Here is an 18,424-nt window from a genome sequence, read left to right as displayed (position 1 = left end):
TCAAACCAAGGAATAAAAACGGCCAGATACAAATAAGTTTCAGAAGCAACATACTGTTCTCTCATACTGCTCATACATGTTCTCTACTGCTCTGCCTGCAAACCACAGGTAAGAGGTGTGTTTTCTTTCTATTTTAAGGTCGAGATTTGCTTAAATGAAGAATGTTTTCTGGTTTGCTTTGAAGTAATGAGCCTCAAATCTTATTTCACAAGATTTTTGAGCAAAGATAAGTATCACTCATATTTGAACTTCATCTTTATTACATATACTCCTTTGACAACTATCAGATGACATATTCTAACATGCTTCAAGTTCCTAAAAGTCAGTATTTTGGTTGGTTTAGTTCATCTGCATGTATTGAGCTTGCAAAAGATTTCCTGATGGAACACACAAAATCCAGTTCTTTAGCCTGATGTCACTAGAAGGTCAGAGTCCCCATACTGATAAAAGTCCAGCTACTTCAAAAATCAATTTTGTGTCTTGCTATATTCTCACTTTTTTTGTTCACTAATTAGGTAGGGCCAGATCTTCCATTTTTATGCAAGTCTTCAGTATTGGGCTTAAAAGCAGAGGGCCATTACTCTCCAGTGAGTTTGGGGACCTTGGTAGAACTGTTTACCATGCAACATGTGAAAAGGTGGTAAAATTTGAGACTTGGATTATACTCTCCCAGGGAAAAGGACATCTCACCCTTGCTTGTACAGAGTGTCCATCTTTGGTGCTATAAAATAAGTTAGTGTGTAGCACAAAGAATTCTTCACCTACAACAAACAAGAGACTGAGATTTTGTCTTAATAGCAAAGGAACATGTCAAGAAGTTTGTATTCTGGCAGGCCAAAGAGATGCATGGAGTTCATTTCACTGCTGCCCTTATGAGGAAATTTTGACAATAGGATTTTCAGGCTTTGGAATACAGTACACTGGATACACTGCACTCACTTGTTCTTAAATCAACGACAAATTGTTTTATGAATGGCAGCAGGCTGAAAAGTGAGCAGCAGTTTACCACATCAATGCAAAATTACCAAAACTGTTGATAACTGGGATATTCAATTGAATATTCACTTTGGCTACTGCCTCGCTTAACCTCACGTATGAGATTTTGGGTGTTAATGGCTTTCAAAATGTAGGTAAAGCCACTTTTACAGATGTTCTCCCCTTATTATTTCACAAACCGTTGATGTGAAGCTGCAGTGAAAAATACATGGAAGGGCTGCATAATCAAAGTGAGAGGAAACATTAGAGAGAAGGGTATGCATGTGGCTCTGCTACTTGTGTCAGAAAACATATGTTCTTTCTCTTTTTTTATCAACTTTGCACCTGACTGTTAAGCCAAGACACAAAAAATACTACAGTTCCAATTTCAAAGTTGCCAAGAACAAAGCCTAGCCCAAGTCCTTTCCTGAAACAGTCCTCCAAAGATCACTGCAGTATTACCTCCTTCTGTAGGACTGAAAGCATTTATGGTAGCAAATAAAGCAGCACCAACATCAGAAACTTGTTCAGATTCTGAGATCCAAGGATAAGAGATCCTGAGAATTTACATAAAACAAATGGTCACCTTTTTCAAACACTTGAACGCAAAGTACTGTTTTTTCTCCCATCTATTCTTTTTTTTTAATATATATATACAGTAATACAAATTTTTATAATTTTTATATACATATACAGTAATAAAACCCACGTGTTTTATTGAGTTAGGAAACACAAATCAAAATCTTATGGAAATCAACTTAGTTGCAGTTTTAAACTGTTTAGCAAGCAAAATTAAAATCAAAGTTCCTCCACAGAATTTAACAAAGCCTACTAGCTCTTGCTATATGAGTTAGTTTAAGTAAAAATATACAATTCTATGTAAAAAATACACTATTAAAAGACCATATGGCTTACTGACTTGATTTTGTAAGCGTAGAAGCTATTAATGCATGTCCAGAATTGTAGACTCAGCCCTAACAGAAAGCTACTTTTGAGAAGCAATTTACCTTTCTATTCTTTTGGTTCCTCTAGTGGAACTAAAATGCATCCAACTTAACACCAATAAATGAAATATATCTGCAGTTCAAATGCTAACAAATCTTGAGCCTGATTACACCAAAGGATGTGCATAATTTTGCGCTGCTGCCTGAAGTAACATCCATTCAGCTGTAAGGTGGAGAGAACATGTGTGTGGTTTTTATTTCCACAGTCACAGGAGGAATGGATGTGTTTCACCGATGAGTGGTTTGCTTTTGCAGGGGCAAACCTCCAGCACACTTTGATTTGGTCTCTTTTTTTTTTAAGGTGCTCATTGCCTTGGTTGCAGCCGATTCAAAATGCCTGTAAATGTTTCAAGGAGCATGATAAGCAGTTGTGCTTTACTGAAAAAACCAGAACTTCTGACCTTCAGAGAAAAAAACACTTTGTGCAAGAAACAGAGATTCTCCTGGGAGCTGGTTTCAAAGCAAGGTACTATTTTCCATAGAAATTAAGGAACAACAGACATCTCATGAGTCCTCATTCCTAAGCAGGCTATACACTTTCTTCACCTCTACTTCTCACAACTCCATAGAAGAATGTGGGGTTTTAAAGAGTAACTAAGAGGGGAACAAAACAGCATAAAACTTTACCATACTAAGACTTTACGCTGAGCACTTGCTGTTCCCCACAATGAGAAACAATGAGGTCCCTGTGAGAAAGATCAGGCAAGCTGAGTAAGCACTGCCAGAAAGAGAAGTCTGAGTAGAATTACTTTCCTGTTAGAACATGTGGATGTTAACAGAGTTTTTCTAACTTTTCTGAAGGCTAAAGAAATCGTATCTCACCATCATGCAAAATGCAAGTTTTATGGGCAAAGTTCCCTGAGAAGATCAAGAGGATGTGGAAGAAATATCCTTCGATGTTTCTTTGTTTCCGAAACACAACAATATGGTGTTCAGTGGCATGAGCCAGTCTTCAGTCAGGTCAAGGGGACTGTTGCTGTTAGCTCTAAGAGGTTTGGGATGGATGTCCATAGGACAAAGGCCTGGAGACATGAACCGTGCTGGCTTTAAGCTGACTTCTTATCATTCTGTTCTAACCTGTTTGGGGGAATGCTAACATTTTTGACCTGTTTAAGACACCTATTTTGCCCCTAACCACCCATTTTATTGTCACTTTCGTGAGCTCGGCCCATTGTCTTCAATGCTGTGCTGTGTCGCAGTTACGGAACGCTGCTCTAACTTCCTTCTTGCACTCCACACACCACATCTTGCCAAGCAATACCTCTAAAGCAGCTTTGTTACTATGTTTCAAAGTGACTTTCATTCAAAAAAAATTCAGGGTTCTTAAATTTCTTGGACGCTCTAACCTTTTCCCCCATCTAGCAAGGGAGGGTGCAGAGTGAGGACGAAGTTGCTGAACAGAAAAGCATTTCTAAGTACTTGAAAACTTTCAGACTATACAATTTCCTAAACAGATTCTGTAAGAAAAGTTGAGTTATCCAAAAAGTTATTATTTTACTTTCTTATACTTTCATTGATGATATAGCAAAAAAAATTAATATTTATGTTTGATTTTCTATATCTCGCACTTCAGTTACAATATAAATTCAATTAAGCATTGATCAGCTTCCAGAACTTTTAGAGTATTAATTTTATTAACTACCTTATGAAGACTATTAGGATATCAGAAATTACAGTTTGGACTGGAATTGTTTTAATTGCTAGATAAAGAAGTAGCAATTATTTATATGGTTAAGTCTCTGTATTTCTAATTACCTTTTTGTGCCTGCACCACTTCATCATCTAATTCCTTTGGAACAAAGATCTCCTTTATAGCAATTAAATCATTTTTCACAGTCTCCAACTGTTCTCCATCAAGTCTTGCTAAATGTGACTGAATCTGTAAAAGAAAGGACAGTACTATTAAATGCTAATTTAGAGCCTGAATCCAAAATAGACTAAGAAATGGAAACATCCATTAAGTTCAAACCTTTTCTCTAACCTCCCAGCTTAGACATATTTTTAGTTCTTGTCAACAGAATTTGTTGAGTATCACAAAAACTACACCAGCCTTGCCAGATCATCAGGTCCCTTCCTTCCTCCCGAACATGAGTTTTGGACTATAAATCTGTGGTTTAACTGCAAACTCTAATAGGCATTTTGGGATTGCCTGGATGAAGACAGCAGGCAAAAAGAGCACAGGCAGAATGGTTAGTCTGAGCACTCACAGGAAGAGTTGGAAAAAGTTGCCTTCAAAATGCAGCTAAAATTATTGACAGTCTACCTGTTCTGAAGAATGTATTGGCGGGTCTTTGCATGTCTCAGGTATCTGCAAGTCCCTGCATATCTAATAGGATGGCAAACCTAAGAGGGCTGGAAACAGATTCTTTGAATCACTGCTTGTACTACAGTTATATGTTGTTAATCCCATGAGCAGAGCGCTCCTTCTGCCGACGGAAGCCAAGAGAAAATGCCCTTATTGTCCTTGATGCAAAATTTTTCCTTTATGTTTGTTTCAAGGGGCTTCTCAAAGTTTGGTTGACAGATGCATAGACTACCTCAGTGCAAGGCTGGAGACAGCTGTTACTTTCTTACTGGTGTGTCCTTGTGTCCAGCTCCTGTGCTCAGGGTTAAACACAAGATAAAACCGTGAGACTCAAGTCAGGTTGTGAAGGACTACATAGGGCTTTTTTCCTCCCCTACTATAGCACTATCCATAGGGCTAACTGGGAACTTCTTTTAATGGAAACTTTCAAAATAAAAGCTTAAACATGTATGTGTTCAGTACCTCTTACAGTCCTCCTGTGGCTTTCGGGCTGCTAGGAGAGGTCTCAAGTTTACGGTACTCTTTCTGCCCTCTGTGCCTGTGTGCGTATGTGCGTGGTAACTGCAACATTTATCTGGGCATTGGACTTGTTGACCCACACAGTTACCATCAATCCCGCTGGACTGAGTAGGACTATGTACATGTCTAGGACATAAATGAAGTGCATCAGAAACCTCATGGTAACAACCTGCACATGTCTTGCTTACCCAGTGGTATCTCACATTAAAATAAAATAGTGTTGACACATGCAATTAACCTGAACCTTTTGGCCATTTTTGGTTTTGTTTTTTTTTTCCAAAAGCAGACCCTTGAACCTTACATGTGGGGTTTGAATGTATAGTTTTTCATCTAGACACAATAACAAAAAGTAAAAACAACACTGACAGTATGTACCTAACTGTTATTCATATAAGCTTTTTTTATTTTTGAGAGCAACTAAAATATTTTAAAATATAAGTTGGTTATATTCTCACAGAATCACTGCGTTGGAAGAGACCTTCAAGATCACCAAGTCCAACCCATGCTCTAACACCACCTCAACTAAACCATGGCACAGAGTGCCACATCCAATCTTTTTTTGAACACCCCCAGGGATAGTGACACCCCCACCTCCCTGGGCAGATGATTCCGAAACTTTATCACTCTCTCAGTAAAAAACCTCTTCCTAACATCCAGCCTATTTTATTAAGAAGTACCCCGCAGGGCAAAGAATGCTAATTACAAAAAGAAAAACAAAAAAGAAAACTTGTTTTTAAGAAATTTATTTAGAAAACTGTTTCAGTACAAAAAATCACTGCTAGGAATCTACAAAATTCTATTAGTCTACTGTCAGAGATCTACTGATGTACTAGCAGAATAAATAAATTGAGAGTTGAAATTAAAATATATTTTTATCAGATAGGCCTTATTAACATTACCATCTTCAGAGAGACATTTGTATACTTCCAGTAATAGTATCTTGCTGTATTTTTATGTAACTTTAAAAACTAACACAATAAGAAGTGAACAAGTAATAATCTGGAACTAATTTTAATTCATCAGCCTCCACATGTAGTAGGTCTGGAATTCCTGAACGTAAGTATTTGTACCTGATACAAAACCAAAAAGATTTTGACCTCTTTGCAAATTCTGCAAGGAATTTGCAAGACATCTGCATAGTGTCACAATCTGAAAAATACACACTACATATGATCCTAACAAAAATATCTGTCAGTTATGAACTTTGTTTTGAGTTGATCTTGTAGTTAAATTTTAGGTGTATTGAGTTAGAGTTCCTAAAACCCAGGACAGGCCCATAGGATCAATTCAGCTTTCTCTGAACTTGATGGAAAACTTACTGTTCATTCTACATGTGTCTGCAGAATAAAATTAATGTAAAGACAATTTTTTTTACCAACCATATTGATTTATGCTGTCTGCATACTGTACCTGAGCTTCACTTTCATTTGACAGGATTTCCAGAGCTTCGAGATGAGACAAACCTTGGAACTCATCAAAAAGTAGTCCATAATGTGCTGTTCTTTCAACTGTAACTTGCTGGGCCCGCCTCTGTTTCTCTTTTTCTTTAGCTTCTCGCAACAGCTGTACAAATATACATCATTCCATGTTTTATTGATAGTGCTGGAAGTGTGACAGATTTTATTACCATCTGCTTCAGTGTGTCTAGAAGTAGTAGTAAAATTTGGGACTATATCACACCTGCAGAGCTAAAATTTTAGAGATGAAATAGCTAACTTCTTTTTTGATAACTTTCTCTGATAAAATATTTATATAGTATTCTAAGCAGGGTTTTCCCAATGGTAATTGCTAACCAACTTTCTTTAAAAAACAATGAACAAAAAAAATCTTGCTTATATTTTCAAAAGCAATGTCAACTACAGATACCATATAATAAATTTCACCACCAATTATAATGAAAGAAAAAGGACTATTTAATGTGCAGCCTTAAAGAGCCATGCAATCCATTCTACAGACCACAAAATGGGAAGACTATAATTTTCAGGACCTACCCACCAACTTGCATAAATAATGCACCTACATAAATATTTCCTATAAAATATTCTTAGCAAATACTAAAGTCAGTTTTATGTGACAGCAGGACTGACAAAAGAGATTAATGACTTATACCAAAGGTGGGGCAGACCTGCCCTCTATATACTTAGGTATATTTTGGAGTGCTTTTAATACACTTCTAGCAGTGTATAAAAAAGAATAGTGTATCCAACAGGATCTTCTACGTCTTCCTTCTATTCCCAGGATGAAATGGCCTCTCATGAATTTGTTACAGCAAAGGTGGTAAATACATCTGAACTGCATGTTAGGTCACATATAAGTGTCTGAATGCAGGTGAACTCCCGCCACTTACGTTATTCCATCATTCAAAATTTCTACACTATTGTCTTCAGTGATTCATTTGTTACAAAAGACTTTAAATGATACATTTTCCCTCTGAAGTCTCCTTCTTCAAAAGTTAACTCACTAAGTTTTATGAACAAATCACTAGAAAGTGATAGTGCAACCCATGAGAACTGATTTATGTTGTATTCTGCCTCAGATTCTACATGCAAATTCATGCATGCTGTTAAAGGAGACATTCTCAAAAGCTCATCTTAACCCTGTGGGCCTTAACAAGAGTTAATTGCTTTTGATCTGCTGTAACAGTATAAGTCTGTTAACTCCTACAATGATGAACACTAAAGATGAAACATCTCATTAAAAGAAAAGTACCTCACTCTTCTCTACAAGGAAGTAAACATGCAGTAAACTTAGTTTCTTTTCAACATCTGTTGTTTTCCACAGCCTCCCTCCTCTCAGTGTTTGGAGAAATAAAAACATTTTGTACTTAAAGCACTTTCACTTCTGTTTTTATCACTTCTCTGAGCTTTAAAACATATGAGTCACAACTGTGTAAGGTTACCATTAAGTTAGACGGACATTGAGATACAATTTTTTACAGGTTTAGCTCCTAATGACATATATGTCATATTCCAGTATTACTGATTTCCAAGGAAAAGAGTATAGTAATGTTTATGCTGGAAGATATCTATCTACAGCTGTTACCAAAACATCAGTAATTTGATTCTGCCTCCAGAGTGTAATGATTTATTACCACATATACTATCTTATTTAAATAAGCTATTGCATATGTGATTATGCAGAAAAGATGATTTTACATTATCTTTTGTGGTTCTGTGAAGAAAAATAAAGTAGAGCAAATATAAAGCATAATATTTATTTCCCCAAGCCCAACCAGTACCTACTGCAACAAAGGCCTCCCCTGAGGCACGTGAAATTCTGGAAAAATAATCTGAAATTGCATTGACAGAGCAGTATTTAAATAAATCCAACCTGAGATAGTGAGACTGTTCTTGCCATCAGTGTTTTGGTTCTCTTAAATCCAGGATCACTTTCTGCAAGGACGTTCATGGTTGTCTTCCCAATAAATTCCAAAGCATCTAAGCCTCCAGATAACACACTTTTCCCCTGTATAAAATAATGCAATATGGTTATTTTCTTCCCAGTTTAGGCTAATACAAACTGTAAAGAGGAGTGCTTTTATAGACACCATCTTTGAGCATTCAGGTCCCTAAATTTCCTATACTTTAACTAACAATAGGATTCATGCATTTACTTTGTTCTGAATACATTTTCCAAAAGAAAAAAAAAAGAGCTATACAAATATTTCCATTTAATTAAATGACTTACACGGGATGAAATGTAACAATTGTTGTAATTTAATTAAAAAAATAAAAAAATCATAGAAGGGCTGGAGTACATCTCCTGTGAAGACAGAAAATCAGTGCTGTTCCCTGAGGAGACCTTCCAGCAGCCTTCTAGTACCTAAATGGGGCCTATAGGAAGGCTTGAGAGGGACGTTTTGCAAGGGCAAGCAGTGTTAGGACAAAAGGAAAAGGCTTTAAGTTGAAAGAGGATAGATTTAGATTGGGTATCAGGAAGAAATTCTTCACTATAAGGATGCTGAAAGCACTGGAACAGGCTGCCCAGAAAGGTGGTGGATCCCTCACCCCTGGAAGTATTAAAGGCCAGGCTGGATCAGGCTTTGAGCAACCTGGTTCAGTGGAAGGTGTCCATGTCCAAGGCAGGGGCATTGGAACTAGATGATCTTTAGGTTCCCTTCCAATCCTATCTATTCTGTGGCTCTATCATTCTATGAATACCACTTTAATTTCATCTGATGGCATCTGGTTTGTAGGAACATGTTTTAGACATGAAAAATGTGGAGTCAAGTCCATCATGAACAGAAGACTCCGCCTCACCTGATTTTTAAAATTTCAACACTTGTGATGACTCTGGAACTGTCTATTTAAATACACGTTTTTCCTGTGTCTTCATATCTTTTACGTACATTGAAGAAGAATTTTCACTGGCTAAAGATTTCCATTTCAATCTGGATTACGTGTGTGTCAGATACTCAAATGCTGATGTAACCTGATATATAATGGAAAACCCTACCAAAGTCTCAAATGGGATTATAGGTGACTTACTGAGACCTTAAGTGATTCTTTTTGTACCACATTGATCACTACGGCATAGTAGCATCTCCAGGGTGCCTACAAGCACATTTCTCTTACAACATGCTCAAGTAATCTTACTGGTTGCCAGCTCTCACAAGTCGTATGATGCTCCAGGTTCTGTAGAAACAGTCTTAGGAATAATCTGCAGGAATCTCCTTCTGCTCCCCAAACCTTTGATATTAGATTGATGAGGCAGTCAGAGTGAACTGGATATACAATAAAAAAGAACTGCCACTTCATAAAACTTGCTCAGTGGGGAGTTAATCTTACATGCTTTTACAGCCAATGTTTAAAGTCTCTTTTAATTTCAAGTGAAACACCATACTGAAAAGTGTAAAAAATGCTGGGGAAGATGATGACACAAAAATTGATTTGGAAACGGTATGGTACAGGATTTTGCAAAAGCTGAAATCCAAAAAAAGAGAAAAGGATGAAGTTCAACACACAAAATATAAGGACAGTGTAATAGGAAAGAACTGTGAACAAAAGATTTTGCCTCTGTGAGTTTTCAAACAGGCCCCCTTCTGGGAAGATTAACACAAAATGAGAGACTAGACAGAGGGGTGAAGGTAAAGGCCAGGAACTAAAAATAGAGAGCTTAGTAAAAGCCTTAAAATAAGCAAATGGAGTATTTTCTTATTTTCTCTGCCTTCAAAAATGGTAACAAATCCTATCACACTTTCTCTGGACTGACATATGTGTAAAAATAAAAAATCAGACAATGGTACAATTATAAAAAAGATTTTCCAAGAATTTCCAAAATTCTACATAGTTTAGGAGAAGACCACATTTTTTTCACTGAAACTGGTGACAATGTAGTAACTGAGTTAGTTCTGTTTGACTTTTTTTTTTTTTTTTAAATTTGACAGTTTTATTTAAAAGTTATTTTGTCATGGAAAAGACTCTAAACAGACCTACAAAAGAACTGTTTCTACAAAGAATTGTAACTTAAAAAATGTGACCTACAGTGAAGTTGAACCTAAAAATAATGAAAAATAACTAGACCAGAGAGACCAGCTAAAATGACTCACTGTGTTTTGTACAGCATTAGTGATAGCTGACAGCATGCCACGAGATCCAGATGAAGGGGAAGAAGGAATACTCTCAGAAGAGCTTTGGTCTAGAGAATCCTCTGCTTCTAACAAAAGAAAAAAAGCAGGTTACAGTATAATTTCAACTCTGCAAGTCACAAATTACAGTAAACTGGTTTCTGTGACCAAAATCTTAAAATTTTGTAAATCAAACTAATTTGGCAGTGTCAAAGAGTTCTGTCCACAATTTCAGTGGACTTGAACTTACGAGTAACTGGTGTTTCAGCTGCAGGAGGCTCTGCTGTTTCCAAAGATGCTGAACTTCCACTATGAATTCTTAGGGTAGTTCCTGCTTTTTCCTTTACTGCTGTTATCCCATGACCTGTAGCAGAGGCATATTTTAGACTATATGATTTGAAAACTTATTACTAACAGTGCGTAGTATTCTTATACTTAATGAATTATGACAAACAAAATATCTACTAAACTTACCTCAATTGCTTAATTTGTCTAGGTTAACAATTCACTTCTTCTAGTATATTTATATTAACTGAATAGAAATGATAAAGCTGGACTATAACACAAATTATGCTGGATTTGAAAAATAAAAGTTATTTCAGTGGCACACATAAGTTTACTTCCCTGCTTTTCAAAATGCTAAATATTCTATTGCAATCAGTTTAAATGGAAACTGGCAGTCCTCGTAAGGCCATAGAGTTGGACCTCACATAATTTTCAGAATTTTAGAACAATTAACCCAAAGTTAATGGATTTTGTGTGACTGCAGGACGGAGGTAAGGAATTTGTTCTTCAGTCTTCTGCATAGGTGCTATGTTTTTAGGAATACTGACTCAGGTCCTCAAAGTTATTTCAGGATTTAAGCTCCTTAGTTGCTCATTTGAAGTAAGATTCTGAAGTGTCTCTCCTCAAAGCTACTATTTAAACATACTTTGTAAAGTCTGCTGATGTCAATTGACACAGGCAGAACTATTGCTCCAGTGGTAGCTGATCTCCTAGAGAGATTTTACCACCTCTACCTGATTCATACGCAGTGACTCCCTAGCCCTCTATTAAAGTGGTCTAGTTTAAAATAAAGTATAAATGTTGCTACCATTTTTATCTGAATATTTTTGACAGAACAGGATTGCCTTGCTGGTTTTCTACTCAGAGTTTATTTACACTAGCAAATCACAGGGACTGGTAATATCCCGCTATAGGATAGGGTAGACTGACTGACAGTCAGCAAGGCAAAGCAACATCTTCCTAATCTGCATCAACTGTAGTTGAAAAATGCTGCCCTTAAAGAAGACTACTCTAAAATTGTCTGCCTATTTTACTACTGGATATGTGCACAAGTATGTCCATGATATACTTCTCTCATTACAAGCAATCCAGCTAGTAATCTTCCTTAGCTGGAAGGTTCTGCCTGTCAGCTGAGGTGCAACAGGTTAACAACAAACCAGGTGAGCAATATTTCTTTCCAACACAAAATTAAATAGCTTCAGTGACAGGATTTGATTTTTATCTTGTACAGTACACTGTTAGTGCATCTTGCATGAAACCAATCACTTCTAGCAGCAGGACAATCCAGAGTGCTTCATCTATCTGCCTAACTACTTATGAGAAATGTTAATGACAATTTCATACTTCTTTGGTTAAACTGAACTGTAAATAGATGAATTATTTCAGAAAAGGCATTAATACAGATGGTCAGGCAGATATCTAAACATCTAAGGCACAAAATTAGACATAATGATTCATTAAGTGTTGTCCACACTATCCCACAACTGTGTGCATTCTATTAGAGTAGTTCAAAGCACCTTTTTTGAGTTACATTAACTACAGCAAAATAGCCTATCACTTGCCAGTGCCCTGCAGCATTCTGAATAAACATATACATATATGTGTGTGTGTGTAATCATACAAAAATGCTTTTGAATATCTGATTAAAGAAAGATGCAGCAAATATATTTGAAATGGAGTAGGAAAAAGGAAAGCTTAGATTTATGATTCTGTGATTTGCAGATGGAGCACACATCAGGTGCTCTGTGACTTCAGTAATAAATATATTCTAGAAAATATATGTGAAGCAGCACTACTGAAAGATCACATACAAGAAAACTGGAGTATCTGGAGGTAAACACAAAGAACAGACATCTCCTAAGGAATAGACCTGCAGAAAGAGGGAATTTCATAAGCTGCACAAGGTCCTAATGCTTTACACTGAAACAGCCTAGGCAGATAAATGCTAAAGAAAATATGTCTAAAGAAAATATGACCTTTATCTCTTTTATCTTGTGTCTTACAAAAAACAGTAGTGTGTTCAACTGTGTGGGTCGTACCAGGTAATGCACCACAATGTTTAAGTCATTGTTGAACAATTTCTTGATGTTTGCAAAGTCTGTTCCAATGCAGATACTGAAGAGCAGCATCCTGCATGGTCTAATCCGATCTCCCACATATTTTAATGAGCTCAATGAAAATATTAGTGTGGATAGATTCTGGAGTCATTTATTTAACCCCAGATTCCTGGGGCTCACTTAAACCACTATTACTTGTGCTTCTAAACGAATATAATAGATACTGCATGTCACATTCCTTTCCATTTCTTCCGCCCACAACTTTTTAAATGAGCAAGAGTTTTATTCTTTCCATTGACTTAATTGACTTGACAACAAAAAATACTATGGTCTTCTAGTCATATAAAAAGTCCTATAAATATTGAGCAAAAATTTCAGTTGTCTGCAAAAGTTACACATCTTCAGATTAATTTCCCACTTTTTTTTCTGGGATTTTTTTATAGCCTTGAATTGGTTCTTGTCATTTTGCAGACAAGCTAATACATTTATGAAGAGAAAGTACACAGTTGCTGTATTGGTATTTACTGACTTACAAAAGGTAGCATTTTCAGGGCTGTGGTTACATGTACTAGAATAATAAGAAAATACTCCAGGTCAGCTAGGGCTGGCTTTGCTGAGCTAAGCTATATGGCATGTATGTTTGACTGCAGCAGCAAAACCACTTGAGATCAGAAGACTACAACTGAAGCAACCGTTAGATAGGCATATGTACACAAACACGGCAGAAATGCATGTTGCCTTGGAAAATAAAATGACTATTTGTAATTTCAAAAGACACAGAAATAAAAGAGGTCATGGGAGAAAAGGCTCCAATTTAAAGATACACTCATTTTGTAACACTGGGTATGGTAATGCAACTGAACTGACACCTCTGACATCTCCATTTACTCTTCTGTAACAGCAGACTGAAGAGCTATGCAATGGGTATGGTTCACTGTGAGCTTTTGGAAGAAAGCATTGCTCTGTTGTTGCTTTTGTTTCTCTACCTCCATGATTCCTTGCCTTTCTATTGGCTGGCAATTTCCACTGAGTATTATTGTTCACGTTCCTAACTGGGATCTTTCATTTGAAAAGGAAGGTTTTGCAAACAATGCCTAACAACATGACCTGCCTTTTGGTTTGCCTGATCTGGCAAAGGCCAGATTACAGCACTCACAAATGCTGTAAATAGATTCCACTTCACTGTAGGCTGTCTTATCCTCCACCTCCCAGCTTAGTAGCTCTAGATTCCCTGCAGAAGAGGCAAACAGACACCTCTGGAGGGCAGTTCGCTATGTCTGAAACCTAAACCACTCTATATAGGAATCACTGAACCCTTGTCCATCTCACTGGCAATTGGACTCCCTGCTTCAGTAGTACAGATGGGGAGGAGTTTGAGATTTTGTCCCTGGCTACCACACAGCCTTTGTAACCTGTGTCCTACCATGGGGGCACTTCTAATGAACAACCAATCAAAATTTAGTCTAGTAACATGAGTGAATCTTCATCTGGCTCAAGCTAAAGATGAAGACTGATGCCTTAAATGAACTTCTTTCACCAGCTGAGAAACTGAGGAACCTGAAACTGGCTGAAAGAGAATCACTCCACTACATGAAGTATAGAGATGTGGAAAATCCAGCTGTGCTCTGGTTTTGTACACTAAGAAGTAGGACCCCACTGTGCTCCCTTTTACGCTTTCCTATTGGTACTCCATTCACTTCAAGCCTTTACAAAGTTTCTCTTCCTTGCAGCTAAAACAAAAAACCCCAGGCTAGATTCTGATAATATCTATGCTATCTAGTCCGCAAATCAGGAATCACTCCAATTAAGCTAGTAAATGAGACTAGATTAAGATCTCATTGCAAGCATAAAAGGTTTCAATAATAGCAATAGGCATAAAGGCTGTTATACCATTTTATTAGCTCTCAGTGTCTTCTAGACTAAAAGCCAATGTTAAAAGATATAAAGCAAAACGGACTGCTGACCCTAAATGCACGCTCACATTTCCTCCTTAAAAAGGAAGAACTGTAAAAAAGGTCTTTGTGTAAACAACAAAGTGTTATTTACAAAACAGTTGTGACCACCGTGTGATGTCAAGCCAAAGCAGTTTTCCCTTCATCAGCTGAATTTGTGAAATAAAAAAAGTCTTCTGAAGAGATTAACTATCCTTTTTATGATCACATAAAGTACAAGCATAACACCCAGCCTTCCTTTTTTAATATTGTACTTTATTTTGCAACAGGGGAATAGTAGCTATAGAGAATAGAAGAGACATTTGCAATGTTTGAATACTTTAATTTCACATTATCTGCAGCATTTGCATTTCTGTTCCACACAGAAGTCAACTTAAGCTATGCAATGCTGATTATTACACATACCCATGTGTAATGAGATCCAAGCTCATGAACACAGTGACATCTAAAGTGACATTTCGTTCTGTCATAGTGAGTGACAAAAAGTGCTTTTCATACCAGGGAGAACTATTGGTGTCTGATATTTTCATGTGCCATTCTGATAGCTGAGGAAATAGATGAGAATATACCCAAGAACAAAATAATCAAGATAGTAGAATATTAATTACGAACAATGCATTACACAGCCTTATAGTATGAATTTCAGGGATCATGTGAATCAAACAACTGGGTCATTTTTTTAATTACTTTTACTGTGTAAAGATATTGACAAGTGCTAGCAACGGCCCTAAAGGTAAAACACCTTAAACTTACATGGAGTGAAGCACTTGTATACAGTATGATAGAGAACAGACTTCGTTTGGAAATACAGCTCATCGAGCACCATAACTTCAGCACCTTCTGAATGCCATACCTCATTGAAAACACCACAGCATATGGAAGGAAAGGCTTACAGAAGGTAGTCACTTTCATTAAGCTAGTAGATAGATTAGTTGGAAGAAAAACTGAAGAGCCAAGCTTTCAAGCATAGAAGCTGTTTTAAAAATGCAAGTCACAAGCCACCAGTACAAACTGAAAATGTACTTTGCCTCACATAAGCCCTGGAGATAAAGAGTTTGCTGTTACAGCTAAGCTAGCCTAATGGCTTCTTGGTGCAGTTATGGGAGGTTCTACTCCTCCCCATGTTCTATACTTGTCCCTTCTGCTGGCCCTGACTGGTCTCAAAGAGTCGGTTCAAGGAACTGAAGAGGCAGAAAATGGATTTTTCCTTCCTCTAGATTTATTTTTATGTCAATTTAGCCTCCTGAACTGGATTAGAGGGGGCTCAGAGGAACATGAGTGCTGGTACAGGGAGAAGGAAGAAATATGCAAGGTGTGGGACTACACATTTCAGTGGCTACCCACCATTAATTGATTTAGCTGCAATAGCACCCTTTCTAGGAGGATAGCTTTATCAATACTGTTACTAAAGGACTGGATTGTGTAATGGCTGATTTGCTAAAAAGCACAATTGAAAAGAAAGAGACATGGATTAGGTTTCAGACATAGAACGTACTTCTCCCATCTCATCATTCCAGCAACTATTTCAGTGGTTCTGCTCCACTGTCGTTCCACAAGGAGGAACCAAATTTCTTGCACCTTTTAAAAACAAAAGATATCTCTTCACCTCATTGATGAAGCTGATTCAATAGTTTGCTTAGTGTGACATCTAGTGTCAAGACCCCAAACATGGTTCAGGCAGTGACTGAAACTAATCCAAAGGCATTACAGATTCTGTTGTGTAGAGGAGTATCACATTTGTCTTGTCATGGGGACCTCAATCCAAATAATGTCAAAATCAGTTCAAAGACAACAGACATTTTCTTTGGAATAAAAAACTACCACCAAAACAATCCCTGGCTGTACGTGCAGAGTTACTTAAAAGGGGATGAGATACAAATTATATGGAAACTGTGTTATTATCGGGAATGAAAATCAGCTGTGCTAAACAAATTATAGCCATGCACTAAAAATGCTCATGGTAGACTTTCCATGGCTGGAGGTTTTCAAGATGTGACTAGACAACATGCAAGAGAATCTCATCTAGATGCATAAAACCTTTCCCACAAAACCCTCAACTAGATGACTTTTCAAGGTACCGTCCAACCTGGGCTGTTCCATGACGCTATTTGTTAAAAGCAGAACGTATTTGGTTAAGCTTTTAAAATGTTATTTAGTCCACCTCAAACTGTTTCTGCTATTTTTACAAAGTACAATTTTGAAGAAAAATATAAGGAATAGTAAATATTTGTCATATTTTGCCAGACAAGCAGCTACATTGTACAAATATGATGACAGAGCAACAGAAAAATACAGACCAAAGGTGTTGCTGCTAAGTCTTTCCTCCAAGAAAGCAGTTTTACTTACAGCATTTGCTACACTGAAGGAATAGCAACTTTACAATGGACTGGACCACAGCAAAACTATTTTCTAGTGTGGAATAAGAGATGAAGTGTTGGTTGAACTGCTCAGATATTAAATGGAACAACTTGAAGTGGAATAATAAATATTTAATAATAAGAAGAAAGCTTATAGAAATTCCCAATAGCTTTAATTTTTTTCCATATATCTCACTAGGAATTATCATACTGAAGCAGATATGTGGTCTACACAGTACCATATGCTGTCCATGACACCGAGAGACAGTAAATATTTCACGGGATCAAGCACGAGTTTTCATAATAAACAACTAGGAAATAAGCCCACTATATCAGGAATATAAAATATTACCTGGTACATTGATTTCCTGGAACAAATCTAAGATTATCTATGTGGTCTTCCAAGTTACCTTGGGTTCAGAAAATATGGAAGAATGAACATTTAAATTCTGGTCAATTCAAAGTTTATTTTGTTTAAAAAATTCGCGAAGTTAGATTCAAAATTATTAGGCAGTAACATGGAAACTCAACCTACCCTGATCCCAGGGTCAGGAAGTCTGTCTATGCTGCAGGTTCCAGGAAATAGGAAAACAGGGGCAACTGCTGCTTTACATACATCTGGTTTTAGGTGCTTTCCTAGTTGTTCTTGGTCACTGCCAGAACCTAAATAGTAGATGGGTCTTCAGTGTGAAACAGTGCAACCATTCTGGTGTTGAATTACAATTATTTTAAAATTTTGTTTTTCATTTTTTTGCATGTGGAAGCTCCTTTTCCAAGCCAACTTGTCTAGTTCCAACTGTGCTCATTTTTAGACAATAATAATCCTAAAGATAAATTTTCATGGTGATGATATGCCTATTCAAAATAGACATCACACGACCTTATCAAGTCAAGCTGCCTACACAACAAACTCGTTTACATACTTACACGCTGTGAAGGTAGTTATGATGCTGATACAGTCAGATGGTATGCTAAGAAGCCAGTATCAATTACACATCAATTTTTAATGTATATGAACCAAGATGCTATAAGGGCTCTAAAAAAAGGACATCGCATCATTAAAAAGTCAATGGAAATCCACAGAGCTACAATGGCTGCCTACACAACAAACTCGTTTACATACTTACACGCTGTGAAGGTAGTTATGATGCTGATACAGTCAGATGGTATGCTAAGAAGCCAGTATCAATTACACATCAATTTTTAATGTATATGAACCAAGATGCTATAAGGGCTCTAAAAAAAGGACATCACATCATTAAAAAGTCCATGGAAATCCACAGAGCTACAATGCTGGCAGCAGGTTTTATAGACAAAAGCAATGAACAGCTGTAAAAAGATAAGTCTTGTTTACTTATTAGAAAATAAGAAGGGCTACAACACACATTCTTGTTTGTCTCCTAA

At 36.9% G+C, this 18,424-nt stretch overlaps 1 protein-coding gene and 1 long non-coding RNA gene across 4 annotated transcripts in view; one reads left to right on the top strand and one right to left on the bottom strand.

Moving 5' to 3' along the window:
• The window catches only part of FAM114A1 (family with sequence similarity 114 member A1), a 32,080-nt gene that overhangs the window by 10,057 nt on the left and 3,599 nt on the right, over positions 1–18,424 (bottom strand). For all 3 annotated transcript variants that reach the window (XM_008641371.2, XM_017744553.1, XM_017744555.1), the window contains exons 3-7: positions 10,620–10,733; positions 10,352–10,458; positions 8,134–8,268; positions 6,214–6,366; positions 3,735–3,858 (exon numbers count right to left, since the gene is read on the bottom strand). In XM_008641371.2, coding sequence (XP_008639593.1) covers positions 3,735–3,858; positions 6,214–6,366; positions 8,134–8,268; positions 10,352–10,458; positions 10,620–10,733 — 633 coding nt within the window. The remainder of the gene's footprint in view (positions 1–3,734; positions 3,859–6,213; positions 6,367–8,133; positions 8,269–10,351; positions 10,459–10,619; positions 10,734–18,424) is intronic.
• Positions 2,286–3,817, top strand: LOC108449147. The gene is made up of 2 exons (XR_001865276.1): positions 2,286–2,445; positions 2,781–3,817. It is a non-coding gene; the product is annotated as an uncharacterized LOC108449147 (long non-coding RNA).

Source organism: Corvus brachyrhynchos, unplaced genomic scaffold, assembly GCF_000691975.1.
Source record: "Corvus brachyrhynchos isolate BGI_N302 unplaced genomic scaffold, ASM69197v1 scaffold17, whole genome shotgun sequence".
Lineage (NCBI taxonomy): Eukaryota > Metazoa > Chordata > Aves > Passeriformes > Corvidae > Corvus > Corvus brachyrhynchos.
This window is presented reverse-complemented; position numbering and strand designations above follow the sequence as displayed.